We start from the raw sequence: 14357 nt of genomic DNA, 5'->3' as shown, positions 1-14357 counted from the left end.
AAAACTTTCTTATTAATCTTGTTAAACCAAAAAATTACCTAGTATTATATAACTTAAGAAGTAAAATTATTCAATTTTCAAAACCAAACACTAACTTTATTACTTAGTAAATTTTCATTACAACCGTTTTATTTTATTATCATGGTAGATGATAAAAATTTACTATATATTAGCTGAAAACTGTTTCTACGTAAATTAAATTTTGTCTTATAAGTTGAAATAATATACTACTAAAATTATTAAAAAAATCACCTCTAGTTCGTAAATAGTTGTATGAATCACAATTGTAGTTTTAAAAACAGCTTTAGAAAACGGAAAGCAAAGTAATATTATAAGATAAAACTTACATGTTGATTTTAAATTATTATCAAACTTTTAACAACAAACCTTTATTAGTAAAAGCTTTAAAAAACAACTTTTGTCGTTTAAATAATTTATATGAGAGTATTATTTAACAAAAAGCAAATTATTAACAACAGCAAACTTTTCAGTATAATTTTTCATAGCTTTGTTTTTACTTATCATAGAAAAAAACCGTCCTGCTAAAAAAAAGATAAGAAATAGTTAATGCAGGAAAAGCAAGTTTAGATTTTTTACTTAAAAAACTTTACAAGTATGATATCTTGTTGCTTGTGATAAACTTTTTACAACTTGTTTTTTTTTTGTTATTATAAATTTGTTTGTTTAAACTAAAAAAAAATTGTTTTAGAGCTTTTTACCGCGACCCGCAAGCGTTTTTGTTCCAATAGATTTGACGCGTTTCACATAAAAAGCTGCTGACCCCTGCTTGAAAAGAAACAAATGTTCTGTCTATGACGTCACGCATCATCACCTGCACACGTCTTCTACCGTTGTGACGTCACAAAGTTCGCACTTCATGTCGCAGCACCAGTTGAACGAGCAGTTGCAGTGTTCGGTAGATTTACGAGTTCTTTTGAAGTGACCCCTTCCGCAGCATAAGTGGGTGCACGATCCGGCTCCGTCTGAATAATTAAATAAGTAAAAGTCTGTATAAGTAGCTCCATGTAAATTACAAACAATCAATACTTCATAAAATCTAAAACTTTGCATTTATTTTCGAAGTTAAAAAATAAAAGTTAACAAATTTGAAGCAAAAAAAAAACTTTTTTTATCCAACTACTTAAATGGTTAGATTTAGAGCAAATAAATAAAGGCTGTATTTCATAAATGTTTGTTGTGTTTGTAATATTCACTTCAGTTTTTTTACTTGAAAAATTACTATATAAGTTTTCAAGACACGAATTACTGTAATCGATTTAAAACTATGTTTATTATTAAGCTAACCATTTGTATTATTGCAAGTTCTTCCATATGTACCATAAGAACCTCTTTTCAAATTTCTTGTACAGAAATTCCATCCCTCAGATTCGTATACCAACGATGTTTTCAGCTGTAAAAACAATTAAGATTTATATTGCAAAAAAATTGTTTTTAACAATAAGTTTAACATTTTGAACTAGTTTAGCGAGTAAAAAAGCCGTTTCTTATGAAACGCAAAATCTAAAACTAAGTTTATTTTTAGTTTCATCTTTGTTAAAGTAAGTTGTACAATTTGTGTTATTATTGTATTTTACTTAGAAATTAATACTTGGGTATGAATACATAAATATTTTTAATTAGCCACTGAAATTTTTTTCGTTCTCGTTTCTAAATCTTTAATTAAACTATTTTTTACCAACCTTATACTTATCCTTACTCTTTCTGACTCTCAACCTCTTTCCTTGATCCCTCACTTTAACAGCTTTTTCATACTTCAACTTCAATTGACTGCCAATCAAACTTCTGCTCGGCATGGACTTCCAGCAAATGTGTTGGGAGCAAGTTCCCGACAAGCCGTGGCATTTGCACTTGCTCTTCGTTGAATTCAACACGACCTAAATGTGTCAAAAGACTTTAAATTTAAATTGTCGGAATAAAAATTGAGAGTAAAAATTAACCACAAGTTATATATCAACAAAATGAGATTTCTATCTCCTCATTCAATGTTAAATAGTAGTGCGAGCAATTGGTTTTAAGTTTAATTGGTTTTTTATTTGTTTGTTTGCTTAAGTCTGTTTGTAAGTTGTTAAAACTTTTCGGTATTTTTTTCAGAATTTTAAGTTATGTAATAAGTATTTTTATCATATTTTTATTCTTTATATATTTTTAAGAATTCTATTTAATTTAATGTCATTTAATTTTTATGAAAAAAAAAACATGAAAAGGATTCCAAATAATGTTAAATCAAAAGCAATAAGAGTGTTTATTATGTTTTTTTTTTGCAAAGTTTGAATTACAGTAGTGTAAAACATAATAAAAAGCTGTATCTTACAGTTTCTAATAATAAAAAAAAGTTATGTACACATATGCCTAAAAAAAGAAAAAAAAAGATAATCATAAAAAAACTTATTTTGTTTATTTTTTTTTCCTAAATAATAAGTAAACATTTTATGTTTAGCATATCATTTATTCTTTATTATAAAGATTGTTTGTGACGCACAAATAAGTAAAATATTTAGTAATTTACATAATTTTCTATACAAAACAGAAATAGACTTATAAAACTTTTAAACTTGAAAAAAAAGCTATTTTTTTAATCTATATTTCAAAATTGTAAAGAAGTTACAGCAACTTTTGTAATAAGTATAAGTTTTACTAAAGACAGTATAAGCCCAGCACTAATGCGTAAAAAATGTTCTTATAAGTTTTATCTGCTGTACACATGAAAATATCTATAAGTTTCTGTAATTTATTAAATAGAAAGTTTTTTTTCGAATAATAGAAGAAAATATAAGTTAAGCAACCAAAAATTTTAAAAATTTTTGTAATACAACTGGTAGATATCAGTAATATAATTCAAAAAAACCGAACTATTTTTGTATTTAATAAAGTTGTATAAATTCTAAATTTATAGCTTATAAAACATGGATATCATAAAATAGAATTGTGTCAACTTAAAACAAAAAAACGTATTAAAAAATACAAAAGTAACAAGAAGTTTTTAAAACTCAAAAGTTAATTAAGTAAGCTTAGTATGTTTAGCAAAAAAAAAATCAAAAATGTTAGATAACTTATTTTTTTTTGCATCCTAGACACGTATTTAATAATCTAAACAATAATTAGTCAGAACTGCTCAAAACAAATTATTATATTAATTAAATTAACTGATAAAACTAACAAATTGTCCGATTTGGCTGTTGTGTAACTTCATTTTGCTCCTCAGTGACTTCAAGCGGATATTTTTATCGATGAACGAATTGACAACCTTCACACCAAAACTCACGTCGTCTGAACATCCGGCCCAGTGGAAGTTCTGTCAAGAATTTTTAAAGTTTAATACTAAAACTGTTTGATTTCAACATACAGTTACGTAGAAAATTTGGGACACGTTCAAAACCCATCCGCGTTCAAAATCCACCCAGTCAAATTCGAGAACCTCTTACCGATGGAGGGTAAGGGCTAGGAGTAACAGTGATAGTGAAAAATAAATATATAAATAAAATATTTTTTTATATATAAATATACAAAAAAAATGCAAAAAATATAAAAAATTATTTAATAGATAAATTTCTTTTTAAGTCGTGTGGATTTTGAACGCGGGTGGATTTTGATAGTATACCGAAAAACTAAAGCTTATTTTAAGCTACTTGTTCGATAGCATTTTAAATTTAAATTTTCTTTTTTTTAATTAAGAAAAATGTTATGTAATTTATAATATTACTTTTTAAGTTTTTTATGAATAAAACGATTATTAAGAAATGCTAATATTAAGTAAATACCTTATTCTAAAGTCGTCTATATCAATTTAATGAAAACATTAGCAAAATCAAAAATGTATTATTCAGTTATGTGCGTTGTAAGATGGTAAAAATTGTTGTTAATTGAAACTGATAACTCAATTTAAAAAACTTTCTTATCTTGATTTTAATTTAATTAGATATCTTGGATGTTTCCAAATGTTAAATATATTTAAGGAACTCTAAAAATTGTTTTTTTTTAAAGCGAAGCAGCTATCTTGACAATTTAAATAACAAAAGTTCAAATTCAGACAATTCAAGTTATTATAAAAAGCTTGAAGTGCCATACTTCTCAAAACTAAAAAAATTAAACATTGTGGTCTAATATGTATCATTATAATGGTAATTTATTTATGTCATAAAATATAAAATTCGGCAATTTTTAAAAACAGCAACGCTTTCGTAAATAAATAAGCCGTATCTTAATTAAAAATTTTCATTTAAAATTGAAATAAAAACATATATATATAATAAGGTCTAGTTAAAAAGATAATGATTGTAAAAAAGTACTTATTGAGTTAAGTTTTTGAAAATAAATATTTATTTTGCAAACTTTGAACTGTTAAAATATGAATCGTCGTGCATTAGTAGAAACAATATTACTATTTCGTTATGCTTTTTAGGCTCTAAAAAATATATTTCTGTTTACCAAAGCATTAAAGCGTGCATTATATTGAAGAAACGAAACTAAAAGTGCTATAGTATGGTATATGTTTTGAAAATACTAGTCTATTTCTTAATTTAATCAAAAATCTAAAAAACATCCAAACCTGTATGGCTTCCATGGTTTTAGGGTAGGCGCAATCACACACATTTGGTAAATCCCCATTTGAGCAACTTTTAGTCACCTCAAATACGATGCTCGCAGATATTGCCGCGTGAATGAACGACTTTTCTTTTCCTTCTATAATTTATATGCACTGATTGACATATAAGGACACATCATAAAGTAAAAAGGACAGTTTTGTAGAAACGTTTGTATCTAATTGGCAGCATTTTGTTACCCATAAAACATGTACAAGTTTACAGAGTATTTGCAAGTATGTATATATAACGCTAAGTACCAAGTCTTTTTTATATTAAATGGGCAGCAAAACGTCATCAGTCTAACTAAGTAATTTCAACACAAATATTGTTTTGATTTCCGACGGGTTTTGCTTGTTTGTATCTCTATGGTTAAAAACTTATTACTTTATACGTAATAAGTTTATATTTATTTTTTTAATTCAAACTTAATTTTTAACAAAAGTGTATAGAAAAAAAGCACCTTAAGTTTAAAACTTAGAGTAGAGTCGAGTATTTTCATTTCATTTTAGAAATATTTTGATAATTAGTTACAAACTTATACTTATTTTAAAAAGTACTAGAACGTTATAGTTTCAAAATATTTTATTGAATAGTTTATTTAACTTATTTTTATTATTAATTATACACATTACTAGTTTGTAAATTTTACTTCTTTTGTATTTTACTTTACCAAAATTGGATAATAGTTGTGAAATCGTAACAAAAACTTCAAATACTCTTCAGTAAAGTTCAGCTTTTTAAACATAAGTTTTCTTAAATATACTTATAGGTTATTTAAATATAGATAATTTGTCCTTGTAAATGATTTTATAATAGTAAATTAACAGTACAAAGCTTATAAATCGATTATATATCAAGTTGATCATTATTTTTTAGTATGAGGGCTTAGTTCAAAAACTTGGATATTAAACGTTACTGTAGAGTTGAAAATAATTGAGTTTAACAAACGCAATTTTAAGTTTCTTAACTGTGAAAAATTAAATTAGCAAAACGGTGTTTATTTGCAAAAACCCCAAGTCTTTTGAGTTCACGCACACAATAAAAATATCTTGTTGGCGATCAAACAAATAACGATATAATTAAGATCGGAAACATTTAATATTACGTCACAATGGTTCAGCATGTATCGATCAAAGTCGAAAGAAAATTGCGCGAAAAAGATCAAAGGCGATAACACGTTTTAAAGTCTTTAATAAAACGCGCTGGAAATTATCGGAATTTTTAATATGTACTTGTTGTCACCTGTTTATCTTTTGTTCGGTGTTGTGATCGATCATTTTTATTTTTAGAAATAGTTTTAATGAAAACTTTCTAAAAATCAAAAGTTGTTTTTTTTTAAGGTTTTAGAAGCATATTTTTTACAAACACAACTTTAATTAAGTTAAGAAGTTTGTTAAAACATCAAAGTTTTAAATTGAGTTAATTGTTTTCAAATTTAGTCTTTACTTGTGGTTGTTGTACAACTTTTTATGATTTAAAGTGTTTTTAATCATAAGAATGTATACAATCAGTTGAATAACAAAACACTTAAACTTTGTAGAAGATACTAAGCTGAAATTTAGAAAAACATATGAAAGCCAATTAAGCTTACTACGTTTTTCATTATTGTTGTAAATTTAAAAAGCTTAAAAACAAATAATTTTGCATGCATTTTTGGTAAAAATATTATAATTCGTTTAACAAGTTTTATACTTTTAAACACAAAAAAATTGTTAGTAATATTAAACTAGTTCACAAAAATAGACTGCTATCTTTTCTTTATTATTATATATTTTTTTATAAATAGAAAAAGCACTCTTAAAAGTTTCTAACTGAAAACATTTAGGATAATTATACATATTTTGGTACATCTTTAAACCACTAGGTTTCAACTAGTTTTGAAAAAGTTTGTATTCAAGCACACAAACGATTGAAAAATATTTTTGTCATTATAATTACTAGATATTAACTAAAAATTTTATTGTACACTCCAAAAATAACACTTTTTAAGTTTCTAAAGTTTTTAAGGAATTAAAATGTTTGACAAAAATTTATTATGTTTTATAAAAGAAACATAATTATAGAAGGTGTTCGTTTGTTTAATATCAAATTTTAATTGTAAAAAACATAACAATTATCTGTATTGTACTAGAATTTTAGCTTAAGCTTTAAACCCCTTAATTGTGTACATGGAGTAGGTAAGTATCTAAAAAGTTTACTTGTTTTCAAAATGGGTAGAAACGCGTTGTCTTTGTCTTTTCCTGGGTACACAGGACAGTTCCACAGGTCATTTCTAGAGAATTAATTACTATTTTTAGAAATTGTTAGAGTTTATTGTACTTTTACCATAAATAAATATTTCAATTGATACTAAAATACAGTATTTTTTAAGCTAACTGATCGCAAAATTTTATTAGTAACGTAAAAAAGAGAAAAAGCACTTAAGTTTAGGTTGAATATAAGGAAAAAAAACGTACTTTAAGATGATTTTTTATATAAATAGTTACAATTCTTTATAATCCTACTTAAAAAACTATACGAATAACTTTTTTAAGATGCTTTATTGAATTTTAAGCTTAAAAATATTATTTAAGTAGTTATAGTACAAAAAATAGACAGTTTCTATTGTGAGTTAGTTAAGCAATCCGAAGAAAAAAAGTTTAAGCATAGTTACATTAATACTGAAGTTAGCTTGTCTGTTTTTTTGAAACATAAAACAGAAATAATTACATTAGTGTGAATTATATATCTTGTAAAACAGTTTTAAGGGAATTTTAATCAATTTAAAAGAAAAAGAAAGTTATGTGCCGATACACTAAAGCCAATAGCACACAAATATTAAAATAGATAAGTAAGAAAAAAACAAACTTGAATTGAAATCGGCACATTTGCACGGCCCTGTTCACTCCATTACTAATAACTTTCACTAATGAGGGGTTTCCCCTACAGAACCTTCTCTGATTGGTTGATAGATATTTCATAGAGTTGCAGTAATCAAGCGGTGACGTTGCTGTTTTGTTGTATGAAGGTACTTGCATCAACCTTTGTGACGTAATAATAAGTTATTTTGTTTACTTAAAAGTTTTTAAAAATGTTAATTTTAAATGTATATCTTAAAGACATATAATTTTTATTTGAAACAAACTAAACTCTTTTTTGTATTTAGTTACTGCTTTTAGATGTCCTAAAACTTTCCTATTTATTGATAATATTTATTCGACTAGAGAAAATAATAAGCTAAAATCTAAAATTGAAAAGAAATAATATATTTATATTACTTTAAAACACGAGCATAAAGTTAATTTTATAGGCAAATTTATTAATTTTTCAAAAAACATAAAACTTTAAAGTCAATTATTTTCCTCATCTTCAAAGCTATCTAAAATTTTTTTTTTATTTTAGAAAACGCACCTTTGTCTTCAATTAAAAAAAAATATTTGGTTTGGGGTTGAAATTATTTCATGGGGTCCCTCCAAAAATAAAGGATTTTTTTCGTTTTTTTTCATCATATGGTATTAAAACCAAAAAAAATTCTTTATTATTATATTTTCTTTTTCCCTTAGTTCGCATGTTATTTAAACTCTTAAATGTTTATTATATAAATAATGTTAATATTTTTTACGAATTGGCCCCAAATCAAAATGTAGTATATTACACTATCATTTGCCTTGGCCATTTCCTAGATAAAAAATTGATAAAAGTTAATAAGAATGTGAATTACATCGAATTTAATTAAAACAAAATAATTTATTTAAATTTGTTGTAATTCAAATTCTTATTAATTATTTTTTTCCTTTTATCAACTTTTTATCTAGGAAATGGCCAAGGCAAATGATAGTGTAGTATACATCATTTTGATTTGGGGCCAAATCGTAAAAAATATTAACATTAATTATAAAATTAACATTTAAGAGTTTAAATAACATGCAAACTAAGGGAAAAAGAAAATAAAATAAAATAGAAAATATTTATTTTTGGTTTTAATACCATATGATTAAAAAACAAAAAAAAAACCTTTATTTTTGGAGGGACCCCATGAAATAATTCCAACCCCAAACCAAATATTTTTTTTTTAAATTAAAGAAAAAAGTGCGTTCTCTAAATTAATAAAAAAAATTTTAGATAGCTTCTAAGATAAGGAAAATAATTCACATTGAAGTTTTATGTTTTTTGAAAAATTAATAAATTTGCCTATAAAATTAACTTTATACTCGTGTTTAAAACGACAAGTTAGCTTAAGGTATTTGTTGATAAAGTTGTTTTATTTATCTGAATCTAGTTTAGTTTTTATTATCAATTTCTTGATCTATGATATTTTTTGTTACTTCTGCTTAAACTCATAATTTGATTAAAAACTTAAATGATTTGGAAACTTTATAACTTTTCTTTGTAGATATAGTCAAAGCAGAGGTTTTTACAGAGATAATAAGTGTTTACATTACACTAAAGTTATACGAAAACTCTTTTGACACTTAATAAAGGTCAAAAGCAAAACTTTGACTGACACTGTAAGTCGCTACGGTAACCGAAAGTAAACATTATGACGTAATAGAATACTCAGTTATGACGTGCAAACAAAAAAACTCTATTAAAAGCAGCGTCAAGTGTTGTAATTAAAATTCGTGACAGGTTTCAGTACTTTTAACTTTATCTAAGGTGTCAGACATAAAATTAAATAATTAATTGTTGTTATTTTTTAGTTGACATAAAAAGTCTGTGTTTGAAAGCACGTCAATTAAATGAAGCGTACTTTGTACTTTGCAACGACTTTGTTAGAATAAAAAAAGTGCTCGAGGAAAATAATTGTCAATTAAAAAAAGTATCAAACTTTAAAGTCTAGTTGGTTTTTTTTCAATGAAAAAAAAAAGCGATTTAGGATAGCTTTTAAAACTTGTAAAAAAATTAAAATTTTATATTCTTATTTGTAACTTTTATTAAAGCTTTATTTATTAAATTTCGTAATATGCTTGTTAGTTTCCTAAAAGGCTTTTAAAACAGGTTTTTGGTATACAAAATAAAAAGTTTACTTAATAAAGGATTGTTAAAAATACGAAAACCAATGAGACTACAAATACGTGTTAAACTAAAGATTTAATTAATTAAAGAAATTAATTTATGAGGTAATTTAAGCAGATTGATATTTATTGCAAATATCTGAAAACTGTGTTCATTGTGTAAATTTAATCAAATACTTTGAGGCTAATTATCGTTTTTAAGTAAGATATATAGTTATAAAAAACGTTTTAGTCGAGAAAAATTATATATAAAGAGTCGGCAAAATTAGTTGACAACTTTGTTGCTATATTAGCTTCTTATTAACAATAGAAAACTATCTTTATACCACTGTTTAAATTAAAAAAATCAAAAATTATGGAGAAAGTTTATTGTTAGCCTTTAAGTACCACATTATAGGATTATATTTACTTTCGTGATCATTGGATTTCAGTCGAAAAAAGACAGTCAAGTTAATTTTTATGAAAATAAACAAAAGCACTATTTGTTTTACATTCACATAAAACTTCTCCTAAGTAATGACAATATTAGAAGTTGTTTCATCTTTCTTTGATGTGTTGTAACAAAGCTTTTAAATGTAAACTTCAAAGTTTAGTTTTAAGCGAAACATTTCCAAAATACTTAATTTACACATGTAAGCTGTTATTCATACATGAAACTTTTCCTCTTATTAAATAAGAACAGAAAATCTAACTTTGTAAGGAAAAAACAACTAAAAAAATTTTAAACACACTTTTATTTATTAATTTAAAAAAGTTAACTCAAAAACATAGTTTTTAAGTTATTATTTTAACGATATATTTTTTAAAAAGTGGAACTTAGTTAAATATCAGTTTATTTCAATAACTTATACAGACTTAAAAACACTTTAAAAATAAATAACTTGACTAAAAAAAATAAAGTTTTATTGTTTTCATATATATATATATATATATATATATATATATATATATATATTGAACTAACAAAACTAACCACCACGTAGAGCTTACGATCAGAGCACAACTGTTCCATATGAAGAATAACAGCAAAATTTTAAGTCGACTCTTCATTTTATGCAAGATTTATAAGCTTTTGTTAAATTGCTTTTAAATACTTTTGGAACTCTAAATTATGGTTACAAATGCTTAAAAATTTACATTTTTTCAAATTATTTATTTGAAAAATGTTTTCAATAATTTTTATTTAAGAACCGTTATTTCGGTTTTTAAATAAAACAGAATTTAAGAATAACTCATTTTTAAAAGTATTACAAGTTTAATAACAAGTTCGTCTCTTATTTAATTTAAGACATATTAGAGAGTGAAATGTATAATTCTGATTTATAACTGTCAAGTTTTATAGAACGTTTTTAAACTAAAATAAATACTTAATAAAAAGAAATTACTTGTTGTGCATAGAAAAAAAAAATTACAACTACTTGACTAAAACACATAACGATACTACACAGCTCATTTTTGCTGACTAATCAATATTTTCTAAACTGCTTAGCTTAATATAAAGTTACAAAACTTTCAACGTATTCTTTTAGAATATTCTCATTTTTACTCAATAATGAGTGTTAATTGCTTATAAAAAAAAACTGAATTAATCTGTTTACTAAATAAACACTTACAGCATTTTTGAATATAACGAACTTTTTCTGAACTTTAAAAAACCTTAATTAGCAGGTGCATTCAAAATGTAAAATCAATAAATTTATTTTATTGCTTAATTTACTTATAGTTTTCACCCGAGTGAAAATTTTAACAAACTAAGAATTTAACACAACATGTATTAAAATTTTATGATGATTATACGTTGAAATACTAAATATATAATTGTATATAAACTAAACATTATACTTGATTTATTTTATGTGTAAGTTAAATAGTTTAAAAAAACAAAACTTTTTTCTTAATTTTCTTGATAATTAGACACTTAAATTAATGTTATAAACACTTAAATTATGTAAAAACGTGATAAAAATATTTGAAACAAGTAAAAAAAGTTCAGCTAAGTTCAAAAGCTAGCTATCAAGCACAAAAACTTATATGATTTATATCTAGTATGGTTTGATTAGTATTTTTCAATACACTTTGATTAACTTTTTTGTATAAATTTCCTGTTGCTTAGATTGTTTTTCTAAAAAATTAATACTTTGTTTATATTTAAGCTCAAGTATTAGTTGTAAAAAAGTATTAAGTTACCAAGTATCTAAAATTAAACTAACATTAAGTATTAAACTAACATTAAAATTATTAAACATACACATTTGTAAAGCAACTAAAAGCTATAAACAAATTTAAATTTTTGAATTTAAGTTTTTTTTTTTCTTTTAAGTATTATAAATATATTGCTTGAAAAAACACTATCTGACTTACTACGTTATTTGAGTATACATTAACATTTAAGAATTAATGTTTTATACTTTTATTTTACTTATTAACATTTAAAAAAAGCTATTAACAAACTTAAAAAACAAATATATACTATCTTGAAAAATAAAACTATAATACTTTCACTTAATAATAATAAATAATACATAAATTAAAAAAACTTTGGATTTTCTTAATTACTTTTGACAATGTATAAAGCACTTTATTTTTATGTAATAGATTATTAACTTAATTTGATTTAAATTAACCTTAAGACTCAAACACAAAATAGTAAGTAAAAAGTATTAAACATGTTATAAGTTTATTTAACTGTTCATAAAAATAAATCGCTAAGAAATCTAAACTAGAGTTCATAAAAAATCTTAGATTTTGACTTTAAAAGCCCAGACAAAAATGCTACAACTAGCTAAAAGCCAATAAACACCAAATAAATAACATCCTACTTTAAAATTTATAAAAGTTTCAGCAGCAAATAACAGCTTGTAAGCAGAAGTGGGAAAAAATAAGAAGGGGGGATGAAAATAAAACAAATTAGCTGTTCAAACACCACAACTTGAGTGGACATCACAACTTGCTACTCTCTTCCCTTTCAACTTGCCGCCATTAAATTATGACGTCACACTATATAGTCTGGTTGGAAGGCTGCTGAACTGCGAGGTTTGGAAATGTAACATCTTTTATACGCGCTGATCAGACATGTAAAGTTTTGTTTTGGGTGGTTTCCCCTTAAAGTTTGTTTGTACGGCACAGGTAACGTTAAACTTACAAGGTTGTTACAAGATAAGCGCAAAAACAACTTTCGCCCATTCACGAACATGATGTCAGCTGGGCTGCTGTCAAAACAAGCTAATCTGCACATCAAGATGTCGTAAAGCTGCGTTTTCATTGGTGGATGTTTCGATGATAAAGTTTATTTTGAATTTCTTAAGCTAAAGAAAGTTTAGTAGAACGCAGACGTGTTTACAAGAATTGTGAAATACTTTAAACTCAAAACTTTCTTGAGATAAACAAAAACACTGTATAAAAATAGAATAAAGTAAAATTTTATTTTTATTTTTTTTGTAAATGTAACTATTTAACTCTTTTTATTAACTTTATAAAAGTTTAATACTTAAACAGAAGCTGCTTTTAAATCGAAGTTGCTGCGTGCTTTAGACACTTTTTCCAAAAATTAAATACACACAAACAAATATTTATCAAAACAATTCGATAACAAGCAATCTTGAAGAAATTGGCAGCTTTATTTGATGTAAGTTGATTTCCAGTAACAATATTTTTATACTATTTACTTGCAAGAAAAAGAAAAGTAAGTTTAACTGAAACTCTTTGCAATAAAGTTTTAATAAAAAAAAAATAGCACTAAAAAAAACAAGTAAAATAAAAAAAGAAATACATCTTTTTGGAAAGTATCATATTACTAACTTTAAAACTTTGCTAAAATAAAACCAGTCTAAAACCAAGTAGAAGTTTGAAAAAAAATGTATGCAAACTTTAAAAAAATAAACACAATGATAACTCCCTTTATAGGACTTAAAACGATACTACTTAGTTGATTTTAAATTTTACAAAATGACACAATAAGTTAAATATTTTCAAACTATTTATAAGGTTCCGTATCCAATTGTGTTTCAACAAATGATTTGACCTATTAACAAAATAATTTTTGAAGCTATAGTTTAACTAATTTCACTTACGTTATTTTTAAGTAGTGTAAAAATTAACTCTTTTAATTTAAAAGAATACAGCCAAAGTATGCTGAAAAAATACTTGGCCTACTTTAAAACACAAGTTAAATTACTCCTAAAAATGAAGCTAAATATTGACAAAATAAAACTGTTTTTCTAAAAACTTTTAAATCCTTTGACTTTTTAAACAGTACATCAACAAATAGATAAACTTTTACGTTAGTAGTTTCTAAACTGTAGTTATACACACTAGATACTTACAAAATATTGTAACGGTAGTGATATAGCTTCGACTTGTAAAAAAGCAATGTAGCAACTTTTTTGCAAACTAAGTATTTATACATACGCTGTAGGTTGAGCACAACTTTACTAAATCATAACTGTTTTTTTTTTTTATAACTTTATAAGCAACCGTTTTTTAGGATATAGTTATATGTAAACAAAGTTTAACTACTCTATAAACAGTGTTCAAATTGAGTTTAAAATTAAATTACGTTTGTTAATTTGAGAAATTATTTATTAAACAGTTAATTTGTTCTCAAGCGAATTAAGTCATACATGTAAAAAAACAACTTAATAATTTAATTATGAGTTTAAAGCTAAAAATAGGCTATGAATGTAGATTTAATTTTGTTATTAAAATAGTATGCGGTTATAAAACTTAATTTGCTACCAAGCTTTTGTATGGTTTTAATGTC

General features: G+C 24.6%; 1 protein-coding gene across 1 annotated transcript; it reads right to left on the bottom strand.

Annotated features, from left to right (window-relative positions):
* Positions 1-828: 828 nt before the first annotated feature.
* LOC145848400 (proto-oncogene Wnt-1-like) lies at positions 829-12860 on the bottom strand. The gene is made up of 8 exons (XM_082953890.1): positions 12790-12860; positions 7452-7625; positions 6803-6876; positions 4568-4701; positions 3179-3313; positions 1701-1895; positions 1306-1411; positions 829-983 (listed from the first exon to the last, which is right to left on the bottom strand). The coding sequence occupies exons 1-8, from the start codon at positions 12858-12860 to the stop codon at positions 829-831; spliced, it is 1044 nt and encodes a 347-aa protein (XP_082810016.1).
* Between the last annotated feature and the right edge of the window lie 1497 nt (positions 12861-14357).

Source organism: Thalia democratica, unplaced genomic scaffold (genome assembly GCF_965202585.1).
Source record: "Thalia democratica unplaced genomic scaffold, ktThaDemo2.hap1.1 HAP1_SCAFFOLD_1380, whole genome shotgun sequence".
Classification (NCBI taxonomy): domain Eukaryota; kingdom Metazoa; phylum Chordata; class Thaliacea; order Salpida; family Salpidae; genus Thalia; species Thalia democratica.
This window is presented reverse-complemented; position numbering and strand designations above follow the sequence as displayed.